Source organism: Nymphalis io, chromosome 8 (assembly GCF_905147045.1).
Source record: "Nymphalis io chromosome 8, ilAglIoxx1.1, whole genome shotgun sequence".
In the NCBI taxonomy this organism is placed as follows: domain Eukaryota; kingdom Metazoa; phylum Arthropoda; class Insecta; order Lepidoptera; family Nymphalidae; genus Nymphalis; species Nymphalis io.
Window position 1 is genome coordinate 6,492,784 of NC_065895.1, and position 13,755 is coordinate 6,506,538.

At 30.9% G+C, this 13,755-nt stretch overlaps 1 protein-coding gene across 1 annotated transcript in view; it reads right to left on the bottom strand.

The window, feature by feature from the left end:
- LOC126769910 (ecdysone-inducible protein E75) overlaps positions 1-13,140 on the bottom strand; it is an 83,731-nt gene extending 70,591 nt beyond the window's left edge. The window contains exon 1 of the mRNA XM_050488884.1: positions 12,646-13,140. Coding sequence (XP_050344841.1) covers positions 12,646-12,916 — 271 coding nt within the window. The 5' untranslated portion in view covers positions 12,917-13,140. The remainder of the gene's footprint in view (positions 1-12,645) is intronic.
- Between the last annotated feature and the right edge of the window lie 615 nt (positions 13,141-13,755).

Genomic DNA, 13,755 nt, shown 5'->3' on the forward strand with positions numbered 1-13,755 from the left:
CTAATGTTACCTAATGTAACGAAATAGCATCGTAGATTTTCCTTCTTTATTTGAGCTATGAGTTTAGTGTTTCCGTGCATATAATTTATCCATATGTGATTCGATTTCCAATAATATTACTACAGATTTATTTTATATTTTATATATTTGCTTTAATTTATTATATACTATAATATCACATGGCCGTCTCTATCTATCACTTAAAAGTCAACGGTTAATTAATTATTTTGGATACATTATCAAAACTCAATTCATATATTTAATTTTAGAATAGCAAATAAATATAATAAAAACATTGTTTTGAAAAAACTTTAAGTAATTGTTTTACAAGCATGCATGTTTTTACAAACTTTTATGTAGTATATTCTTAATAAAAATGTATTGAATTATATTGAATAAAAACTTTTTATGTAACTAACTTCTAATCAGCCGATGCTCATCATAACATCAGATGAGATTATTTGCAAGCAACGTCATTATTTCTACAATATATCACAATTTATCACAAATAAAAAGTTAGACAAATTTACCATTAATATCAATAGCATAGCGTACAATTGTCTACTTAAAATCATATTAATATTGCAGAGGTACGTACTGTTTGTTTGTTTATTTGTTTCCGGATTTACGCAGTAAATAATACGTAACTGTCGCATTATAATATAATTAATAATATATATTTATATGTTTTATGTAGCTTGTTATGTCAATGTCAAAGTCGTCGGAGAAAAAATTATCGATTGTCAATGGTTGGTTTTCAAACAAATACTGTCACAACTATAGATTCACGAAAACAGAAAAAAAACATCACAGCATCTTCTTCTTAGAAATAAACTATAATTTAGTTCATTATATTGTCACACAGTATAAATCCTTATCAAAATAAATCACGTATGAGTTTAAAGCGTTTTAGTTTAAGCGTTAAAGATAACCGTTTCGTTTTCAATTTGGACTATTTGATATACCGAATCAAAAGATATTTGAATTAATGCGTGGAAAAGAATTTGGTTTTGCGGTAAAATTTCACATTATCGGGTCGGATAGATAGCTTGGCTCGATGCCTATTGATTGCATTATACGATTTGTTTATATCTCATTATTTTAAAAAATATCAATATCAAGAAAACATCAATTTTATCCGTGTGAAATCGGTATAAGTTTGTTTATTTCAGTTACAACTATTTTATTTACGAATAAATGTTCTTTTCTATTGAAATTGAATTTTATAATTATTGCAATTATTCAAGTGTCGCGTATGAATATTAGGTGACGCTTGTATGACGACAATGCAGCACTGAGTCACAGCTATTTCAGGACACTCCGAAGGGATTCCCAGTACTATTGATCTTGGAGACACGTCATGGGCTCTCCCAAGAGGACGATATAGGCTTTTTGTCTATTTCTAAGACTCGTTGCTTAATTTGTATAAAAGTTAGTCTACGACGGCTGAATAATACAGAACAATAATACAAAAGAACACTAATAAATAAAGCGCTTAAAGTTGTAATTTTTTAAATTTTTACCCTGAAGTAGGTATTTGAATAACTGAATAAATAGCATGATGTACGGACTATACTAATACTCTTAAAAAAAATTCAAGCGATAAAATCAAATTGCTCGTATGAGAACTATTATGTTTATAGCCTTTTATAGCCATATTAAGCTTTGTCGCGCAACATATATTTGTAGCTTACTCCGTAGCGCCTCTACGCGCGTGCATTGCACGAGCAGCCGGGTCACTGGCACTGCTCGGCCACTGCACTCAGCTTACTTAGATACTTCTAACATTGCAGTTTTTTTTCTATCGCCACATTCCCAGCCCAGTCATCTGGGTTCATGCCACTTTTATACCTAGTAATAACAAGTTAACTAGCCACGTAAGACCACGCTGTGCGCGCAAACGGTTAAACAACAAGCTTGTGGATTAGTTTTTTGTTTAACCATTATTATAAAATGAAATAGACCTAAAAAGAAATATATTTATTGAGAAGGAGATATCGTTTTGAGTTGTATTTATATTTTGAAAATAGTTTTCGGTCGATTTTTAATCGACCTCTTAGGCTAAATCACAATTTTTTCATTTGGCCGACTTTGAATTAGTAAATAACAGCAGATAGCTTTTATCGGGTGAATGAAATTGAGACCTAAACAATCATATACATACAACAACTATTAAAATGTCAATTTAATACTTTAGATTAAAGTCAAACGGAATTTGCAAAATAGCCCTTAAAAAGTATAGTGTGCCCCTATATAACGTATTCAATGTTGTGAATAAGATGTATGTTATTTTTATTTATCAGTACATAATTAATTATTATTTTATGAATATAATAACCACTAAGTTATGTGGAAGAAAATTTCTCTATATATTAAAATAAATCTTTTAATATCTTTATTTATGTAAGAAACCAACATAACAAGTTTTAGATGAACTATACTTACTATAGCATGAACATTGATGATAGTTGACTAATTAAATTATTTAATAGCCTGAACAACATCTAGATTTCACATTAACACTAGTAATATAAATTCTTCGTTATTAAACATTTGAGCGTGATTTGAAATCTCATCTCACGGAGAGAGAGTATGTGAATCACTTTCGACGCGAGCGCATTAGATTCGCATCGAAAGTGCAATGTCCTGCTGAACTTCGCTAAGTGGGTGGGTAGCGCAGTAGTAAATAGAAGAGTTACACATATGAATAGTGACATTGGATCCATACTAATTCTGCTCATTTTATTTTATTTATAAGTATTTATCAATGAGATAAACTATAATAAATTAATTTAATATAAAGAATAAAAAATGCTTTTTACTTTAAAACATTAATTTATTGTTGCTTTTAAATATAGTTCGATATTTGTAAAAAAGATAATTTATTATTATTTATTCGACTCCAATGACTAGCGCTATAAAAGGTACATACTATGGTACCATTTATATTTGCTAGAAATATCAGTGTGTTGTTATAATTTATTACGTGTATTTTTTGCTTCGTGTATTACGGGTGGTGCAGGACAAGCAGTGAAGGGACTGGTATCTAAGCAAGTGCGTTCTGAAATAGTCAAGACGGGATCCATTTCCCGGGCAGCTGCGCGCGTTCGTTGCCCCTTCATAGGGCGTTAGATGCAACGATCTCTATTATCGCTGCGCCTGCGCCCGCGCTGCACTAAACTTGAACTACAAGTGCAGCGAGCGTGCACCTCACCTTCACTGCTTAGAAAGCAACATCTATTGCATTTAGTATACAACGATATGCTACACGTAACCACTGCGTGCTGCGTGCAGTTGGTAATCAAGTAAAAGCGAGAGGAATATCTTGCTTTCAGATGTCATAATTACTCGCTCTTTAAATCATTCAATTATAAGACACAACACTCTGATCCTTAGTAGATATTCTCACGATTTTATATAGCGGCAATACAATGACTATGTTATCTTAATGTGCACAAAGAAAATATTATTTAAGCGACATTGTTATGACATATCAATCAAATCGAAATGTATGTACAGCATTTCGATTCAATACTCAATGAATAGTTTTGAAAATACTACTTCGGCTTGAAAGTTTTTATTTTGTCTGGTGAAATCAACAACAATATTTTGCATAACTAATTCAAGGTGCATGACCGTTGGTTTTTATAAAATATTTAAATGATGCTCTATAATAATTATTAAATTAATATACAATATTTGTATATAATTGTGTATTTATATAATATTGTCATACATATTTACACATTTGCTGATTTTGAAATACACTTGTCAGAAATGAATATCATTAATGTGCATACATATCACTTTCGTCTTATGTTCGCCTGGTACATTGTTGCACCGAAGTGCATTTATTATTAACTTTTTTGCTCTTTGAGGTTGCAAAGCAAATTAAATTAATTGTTTGTTTATTATAAAGTATTATGAATTAAATAAACATATATAATATAATATATCTTATTTATACAGATTCGTGTAAGGCTGACTAACTATAAACACAGCAATATCTTTAAGACTTGGTCTATATTGAAATTTTGCGACATTCGTTTCGTAATGGAGAGCGACGAACTAAGAAAGTTTATGCTAAAATGTTGATTTTAAGGGGAGCGCTGCACCCTGTCAATGTTGAAGGTAAATTCATATAAGCCGACACATTCAATACAAAAATCCGTAGATACTACTTATATACTTTCTACCACTCCAGGGCAAATTAATAAATACTCTTTGGTTTTGGGATTGGGCAAGCGTGTTTTTTTTTCGAACGATGAAATTTAAAAATAATATATACTTTTAAAACTTTAAGTCATTATGATCAACCAGGATAGCTGAAATAGTGAGGAGTCTCAACACGGCAAGAAAATGCCATGATGCATTGTATGCATTTTAGCCGAGTTATCATAGTGAACGAGAGGGAGAGATAGTCGTATAACATACACGTGTGACTGCTGTAACTATGACGTTGTTTTGCATGTGAATTAATAGCTACGTATGCTCTCCATTGCATATTTCTATACAAAAAAATTATAATTTAGATTCTCTTATATTTTTGTTGTAAATTTCATTGTTTTTCAAGTATTTAATTGAATATTTGTGTATTTTATCACATTATGTCGCACAGAATATCAAACGGTTTTTCAAGATCAAATTTAACTTAATACTATTTGACATTAAACCACTGTGTAGTGACCCCACTAAGTGCGCAGTTGTAATGACGTAACCGGGACGAGAACGTCACTTTACCGATCAACACCTTGTAGTTTATATAGTCCTAGTACTGAACATTTCTTTCACACAGACTGAATTTTCGATTTTATTTTTATGTAATGAACACATTTTTAACCTTGTTAACAGTGTATTTAACAATGCACTATAAAACAGCAATGTGCATAAGAAATAATTTATTTAACGACTAAACGCTTCAGGTATTTGTTACGTGACTAAAATTTTATCTCAGTTTAAGAAGGTCGGACAAGATTATTTTGAATCATTTATAAAAAAAGTAAGATATAATGTAAATCAATAATTAAATAAACATATCCTTTAAAATGCAAATTTGAAAATTAATCATCTGAATTAGATACACAAAAGTAATTATAATTATTTTATACTAATATGCTGAAGAATGAAGTTATCTGGATATTTCAAACGATGTTTTTATTCACATAACATGTTCACTCTTGAATGGGTCAATGGACGCGCGGGTAAAAATAAAGAGAAATCTAAATATGGTGTATTCGTAAACAACGCCTATAGAAACTAGTGGAAACAATCATCATTGCATCTTATTTACAATTTAGTTGTTGTACGTCTAGTATATAGATCTTTGATTAACTTTAACAAAAAGATTATATATTTTTTATTAAGTTTGCGAAGTTTTGCTCGCTAGTTATAACAATTACATAAAGCGAAATAAACAAATATCCAGAGTAAAAGAGCCTTCCGGTTGCATCCCTGCATCGATCGACCGTGACCATGGAGACGCGCGCGGAGTGCGTGGGTCATGGGCGTGATCGCTTTGTGCTATAACCATTTTCCGAATTGGACATTCTAGACCGCGATTTATTAATTGTTTTAATTTCATTTGGTTACCATAAAATAATTATCAGTTTCAATAATCGAAAATTGAAGGATAATTTTTATCCTTCTGTTAAGTCGCAATGACAATTATTGTACTAAATGTAATTGTATTAATTAATGTATTCTAATAGAGGAACGATTTGGAAATGTTAGTATATTTATCAGTTCGTGTTTTAATATGTACGTAAACTGTTTTTACAAACGTACCTAATTGTTTTTCTATGGTTAATACGATTAAACTTTTATCCCTTATTTAATATTTTCTTACTATGTGAGTCATTTCTAAGATAATTCAATTAAATTAAAAAATATACATATGTAGTCTTACACTTGTAGCGTGCATAACCTGAATGCAGTTTGCAATATAAGAGTTTTCTTATCAGTGACCTTCAATGCAACGCCAGCAGCAACAACGCAGATGTAAAAACAATATTTTTAGTAATAACCAATTTTATTCAATAATACTTTTCATACTTGTGTTCAATTCCGATTTATAAGAAGATATATTTCTATTTTCCAATTCCATTGCTAGTGATATTAAATCGGCTTTAAATAAAAAGCAATAGAATTTTATAGATATTAGAAGAGTATATTAAAAGAGATATACAACTTTTTTTTATTTCAAATTAAAATAGGTAGAATGTATCGATTGAATTTTAAACAGCATAATTGTGCTTTATAAATAATTATTATTATATTTAATACAAAATAGTTTGAATTGTCTTAAAATAATAATAAATATAATCAAAATTACTTAAGAGTAGGTACTTACTGCAAGTAAAAAATTTTTGAAATACACGATGCATTTTTAGAAATATTAAACGACTTTAAATTAGATATAAGATATTTTATTCATTTTATACCAATCATGTGATAATTTTATAATAATTTAATTGTTAATATCTTTTCTATTTGTTATAAATATTTTAATTTTTTTAATTATTATTCTTGTTAACTCGAAATGTTGAAATATTTTGCAACACCTAAATTTAGGGGACGCTTGATTTGTATAACGTCACGTTTAAAGACTCAATTGTATTTATTAGTGTACTTCTTGTTGGTGTTGATATTATAATAAATAAATAATTACGTTATTGTTATTTAAGATAATTTATGAAGATTTTTGTTTTAAAAAAATTAGATACTATTCATAGCAATAATTGTATAAAATTACAATATTACATACGCTAGTTTAAAATATGTAGGTATATAACAATTAAACGATAATAAATACATCTATTCACAGTATTCATACTGGGTTTTGGCCTATGTGACAATAGCAACAGTTAGCCGAACGTGTGACGAAGTTACAATTGTTCCTGGACCTTGTTTGTTGCAGAGTTGTATGAATGATAGATTAATTTTACTTCCTATACAGAGTGGCAGTATCTATGATTCGCGTTCTTTGACCGTGAGAGTAACGGATTCGTTCCAATGACGGATGCGCAAATCTAAAAATAAATTTGATTGAAATCAAAGTATCGTGTTGGAATATTACATATACTTACAAACGGTTTAATTCATTATTACATAATGTTGTTAGCGCTATTTTTATAAATTAATTTTCAAATATAAAGTTTTATGTAAAATTGTACCATTTGTTTTATATTCTATGATTTCAATAACACTAACGTTAAATAATTTTGGCCATGACCTCTGCTCGGTCAAATTAATAAGGGGTGGCGCGGGGATCAAAGTGAAGGCCGACTGGGGCAGGGTCGATGGATTGAACACAACTCGTCGAATTCATTTGTTGCTGGCCGACCCAATACACTTTTAACCGTTTTAAAACCCTATATAAGCAATTAATTTGATTTGATGTAACTGTTTGCGTTATGAAGCAATTTATGTATTATAAGTGTAGCGAGTGACGCGAGGTGACCTCCGGCAAGGTTGTGAGCCGACACTTCCCTGTGTATTCTATCGTTTATTACGTTCGTATGTTATTTTGCGTTATATTAAATATGCGTAGGTAATTACACATAATATATACATCACGTTAACAATTTACATTGTTTTTAAAATCTTATTTACATTTAACTTTTGTTGGTGATTTAATTTAAGTAAAGTACTAAAATAATGGTAACAAGAAGATCTAGTAATTTATGACAATTCTCTCAAGGTATTAAACATATTATATTTATATAGCTATGTTATAGCTATAATTTTATATTTAACCTTCATACTTTAAGTAGGTATTTGATATTCGATATATCCAATCATATAATATTTGAATATTGGTTGTATTTTTATTTGCTAGCAGTGGAATAAAGTAATAGATTTTTTTTTTATTTGAAATATTTCTGACTAAGGTAAATATACAGTAATTATTATTAATTTGTTCTTGCCCTTTAACGATTGTTCTACATCGTAGGAATTCGACAATTAGAACGAGAAAATAGAGAAGTCGCAATTCATTATATTAATCAAGTATTTGTTACGAATAAATACTACTGCTAAATAAATGTTTTTAGTATCATATTTCTTAAAGATAATTTCGTTTTTAAATAATATATAAATTGTTGTCCTTATTAGAGTCAAGGGCAAACCATCCATTATTAGAATATAAATGCAAAATACGCTTTGGATATTATTTTTCCACGCATTACTTGGACGTAACTAAAAATAATTATGTAAACAAATCTAAGAAGTTGACATTAACCTTCTTCAAACTGTATCGGTTTGAAACTTTGCAAGTTTATATAGGTCGCCAATACGATTATTTGGTACATGGAGCTGATCTGGTGATGGCAGACAGTAAGTGGAGAGCAGAAATCACCAGTGGCTACTGATAAACCCATCCATTTTGGGTAACTTGGTTTCTTTCGGCGAAATTTATTTTATTTATTACTAATGTTAGACTTATATAACGTTTTTTTATTTAGTTTAATATCTAATTCTTCCTATTTGGGTTGTTTTTGCAAAATAAAACCTACTTACTATTTGCTTATGTATAATATTATTATCTTCAAAATATCAAATGTTATATAGATATAGATCGTTTATATCAGCAGGAAGTAATTTTCTCTTACCGAAGGTTATGGTGATAACGTTTTATATACCACCGTTGAAACTTGCCATATAAGTGGCTTAATCTATATATAGCCGGGTTGTAAATTATTGCAAAAGTAAAAATTTATGAATGAATTATTTATATTTAAACAATATTAATCAACAAATATGTACTGATTGCTTACATACAATACGCTTTTCAATTTATTTATAAAATGTAGTTACATTATGATTAATTTTTTTTTGAAAAATAAGTAATTTATTGTATGTGTTTATTTTATAGTAAGTAATTTATTTATATTGGAATATTTTTATATAATATGAAATTTTAAGGGTTTGTGCCAATCGCAAAAACATATTTCCTATTTTTTAAAGAAAAGTTACGTTGGGAGAAATGAAACAATAAGCATTACCGTGCAATAAGGGTGCAGGGGTCGCGCGCACCTGCGCTTGCGCTGCTGACTTTGCCAGATAAGATAGGACTATTATTTTGTCACTGCTATCGAACCAATGTCACTGTGACCTTAATGACACCGAATGACGCGCCGTCACCACGCGTTCGTCGCTCTGACCTTGCGATATTTATTTAATCTTTTATTCGCAAAACTTTGTTAGTATAATAATTTATTATACACGTCAGTGTTTAGTACGTACACCAAATAAACAGTCAAGTACCATTGCCGCAGAAGTGGGGAATCCGATCAACAAAAAAAAAAAAATTAAATTTCAATAAGTAAATATTGGCATAATTATCGAAAAAGATTTTCATACCCGATAACTACATTAGAAAAGAACACCATTGTACAGTGCACTAAAATTTTTGATCTCAAAATAGTAAGTTTCCATAAAATCCCGATCTTTACTCGCTACTGTTTTATTTATCGTAAATGAGAAATACTTATTAATTTTATAAGTGGAATGGCTTATAATTTATTTATTGATTTAACTTAACGGTTACTTTGGTTATCCCAAGTATACAATCGCATTATTATAATATCATTATTAGAACTTACAATTTAGGAATCGAAATAAAAAACATGTAATTTTCACCAAACTACAAGTGGCTTTTTTAGAACAGTTGCGCGATGAAAACGTTTGGTATTAAATATAACGTTAAATAAAATCAAAATAATGTGACGAATCTTTATCATGTTTCAGCACATTATGTGTATTATTAATCTTTTCCACGTGTTTTTCTAGTAGATAAAAAATGTCTAATTGTACAAATTGCGGTAAACACAATTTAGAGTTAGTTATCGTGACATAAAAATATTGACAACCAAGTACCCTATAAGTACCTTAGGCCCCTTAAATTGTCTCTTTGGTCTAGTATCATATAGTCCACTTATAAGCTTGCAGAATCTAATGTTCTGAGTTTAAATTTAAGGGTCGGACCAAAAAAGATTTAGTTATTCCGTCAAGAAATTCTCGATTAGAGGCTCAAGCTTGAGAAGTTGGCGATACATCCATCCGTGTTCGAAAAATATGTATATAGACATTATTTGGTCTTTGCATTATAAATGTAAAGTAAGATAAATTGAAGCTGTGTTTGCTCATACATTTGTACACTGTAATATATCCTGTGCAAGCTTGTGCTAAGGCTTTCTGATATAAACCGCCGTGGCCAAAATTGGTCACGGGAAATATTTCGAGAATTAGTTTCATGTTTTACTTCTTGTTTAAGTACGTAACTATCCAAAATAGTAAAGCTATTAACTTATTAACAAAATTATTACATAAATATGAATGAAATCGCTAGTAAAAGAAATGGAGTTCTGTAGATATTTTACATAAACTGATTTCAACCTTATCTATTGCAACTTATTATTGCATATTTACTATTTGTAAAAAATATATATAAAGAAAGTACCATTTTAAGTTTGTTTAAAGTGCCTTTTGCTAATTTTTTATGATACAATTTGTTTAACATATTGTTCTTCGTAAAACGATTTTCACTAATCACAATAATTTCATTCACCAGCATTTTCCTGACACATAAAATTCTAGCGCAAATAACTTATGATCAAAATTCTTTTGTCTTTAGATATTTTTTTATTTTACTGCCATTACTAGTCCATCTTTTAAATAACATCGAGCCATTTAAGTTGGTAGGCTAAGAGGAGACCGCAAAAAGGGTGTTTATAAAATATAAGTACAAAAATACACTCTACTACCTTTTAATATATTTTTTAATTTTGTTGAAGAACGTTTATTAACGTGTCAGACCAATTTTATTCAAAAGCTAAGCTAAGCTTATAATGCGGTCGCCGCTTAGACTATGACATATGACATATTAATATATCTTAATATCATCAAATCACATCGTCAAAAAAAAAAAAACAAACAAAACTTCCTCTTAAAATACATAAATATTTAGTCATATGGATCAAATAAGTTAGTACTTCATTTCAAAATAATTCACAATATAGGTATTCATATTATAAAGATATTCATATATCAGATATTCATATTATATAATAAAGATAAGTTAAGAGTTTCATTTGTTTCGTTTTTCTAAGGGCTTTTCATAGCATTAGTAGTTTTAGCGTGAAATGAAGTTTCATATCTCATATATGAAACTTCTTTATTATTTTAGTTAGGGCGGGGCGAGTTCGTATTTAATATAAAAAAATCAAAATGTCCTGATAAGGGCCGAATGGTCATGGCGGCCATTTTCAAGAGAAATAGTCAACCGTAAAAATTAGGAACAAGTGCGTGCGCAAGCACTCTATTCCTCCACTCGCATAATCCGATAAGACGGTCAATCCGATACCACCGGAAAGAATTCAGGCGCATGTCTGTGCTTCCTAAAGTTTCGGAGTTTGGAAGTTGACAAACGGTGAACTCCGAGCTACTCAGAATTTATTGTCAGAAAAACTGAATAACTCCTGATTTTACTTACCCGGGACAAGCCTACTATCCCGGTCATCAGCATCTGCAGCATTAAAAGCTAACCAATAAACCAATTAACAGAACAGCCTGTGAATGTCCCACTGCTGGGCTAAGGCATCCTCTCCTTTTTTGAGGAGAAGGTTTGGAGCTTATTCCACCACGCTGGGCCAATGCATGCATGACGCATGATGGTGAAATACGCATGTGGTAGAATTTCAATGAAATTTGACAAATACAAGTTTCTTCACGATGTTTTCCTTCACCATCGAGCACGAGATGAATTAAAAAACACAAATTAAGCACATGACAATTCAGTGGTACTTGCTCAGATTTGAACTCACGATTATCCGTTAAGAAGATTCACGCGTTCAAACCACTCTCGGCCATCTCGGCTCTCTTCTCTATAATCTTGCCACTAAATCAAGGATGGAGTCAATAGTCGAAATGTAACTGACCTATTAATAATATTATTATACAACTTATGCATGTTAAGAATTTAATTAATACCTTAATTAAAACGCAAAAATTCTTTAATAGTGCATCCGCATTCGATATCTTCGCATATCGACATTATCTTTGTGGAAATACATAACTTTGCTTTGTTTACATAAATATGTATAACAAGAGTAATCAATGCGGTATATGTACATGTAATTGTAATAAACATGACCTTCATCAATCGTCGTCATCACCCGGAAATTAATATGTAACTGTAACGCGGTATTACAATTTTCCTAAACAGGAAGTATGAAATGGTCAAGGCAAAGTAAAATTGTGGTCTAATATAGGAATGTGATTTCAATATGGTTACTACACTTTTTAAATTATAGAAACTTTTAAACGAATTCTTAATACAGCTTTCAAATCTTCAATGAATAGTTATATTAAAATAGACAAATAACAGATTTTACATTACGCGTGTTATGTTTTCGCACATGCTACATTCCGGCACCAAATCCCAAACGTATAGTAAGTATCTAATGTATAATAATGAAATAGTTTGTTATAAATTATCGTGAATAAACCAAATCAATTGTGAATTAATAAATCATAAATAATATAAAAACCTAGTGAAAACTATTATTTACAAATCAAAAAGTTAAAATATCATTTTTATCTCTTATGTATTTACTTATTTAAATAAAAAAAATAATGAGAACTAACCTAGATCTGGAATGGAGCTTGAAGGTTCCTCGAAAGGTGGTGGCTTGTGAAGACGCTGCGGTGGTGGTGGTGGCGGTGGCGGTCGCATGCATTGAATAACCGAGTGCGTTGGCGGAGGAGGCAGCGCCGGCGCCGGCAACAAGCACGGGGCGCGAAACTCCTTGCCAGGCGGCGCCGGCAGTTCAAGTCTTCGAGCACCACCCACAATCTCTATTTCATATCCATGGTCCGAGGGTTCGCGCTTCGGCGATAATTTTGCATAGCACTGCATCTTTGTATAATACTGAATAGTTTTTTTTTTAAAAATAAAGTCTACTTTTTCTAAAATTTCAACAAATCTTCACAATGCATCAGCCTCACGATTTTTTTCTAACAAGTGTATATCAATGTATGTTTACAAGGGCGGCGATGTATCGCGCGTACTGGGTCGGTGCGGCGCGCGCCGCTCCACTCGCGGGACTCGTTCGCTCGCCGCGGCCAACTTTCTCTCACTGGCGTGGCGGCGGTCGCGGCCGGACGAAAGTGAATCTGCAGCGTCCCCGCGCGCCCTCGCCCTCAGGTGTCCTGCACCGCCCGCCCAACACTCAACACCACGTTGCCTGCAACATACCCATACCCAACGTCAACTTTAACCTTATATTCTGACCTCTTCAGTGCAATGCTCTTAAAGTTCCTACGTTAATTCTAATAGTATAGCATTACTTAATTTATTATAATAAGTACCTTAGGAGTGTATTTGACCTTAAAATGCTTTTGATCTTTACCTTATTATTTGCTAACTTTGCTTCATCTATTTAATTCCATATTGTTTTTTTTTTACTGTTATGTGTAAAATAAAATTTTAAATACTGGTCATGTCTAGAACACCTATTAATTAAACAAAAAAAAAAAACTACTGATTATTGGTGATTTGACAAATTAAATCAAATATATAATTATTTTAACATTTTCATTTTCCTTACAAGTGCTTAATAGTTTGACCTGTTTTTGCCTTATTAGTATAAATTAATAAATAAGGTATATACACAATAAATAGTATATAATTCCTTACAATAGAGGTTATATACACTTGTCGTTTCATGTTTAACGCGTACTTGTCGCGTGTAAACC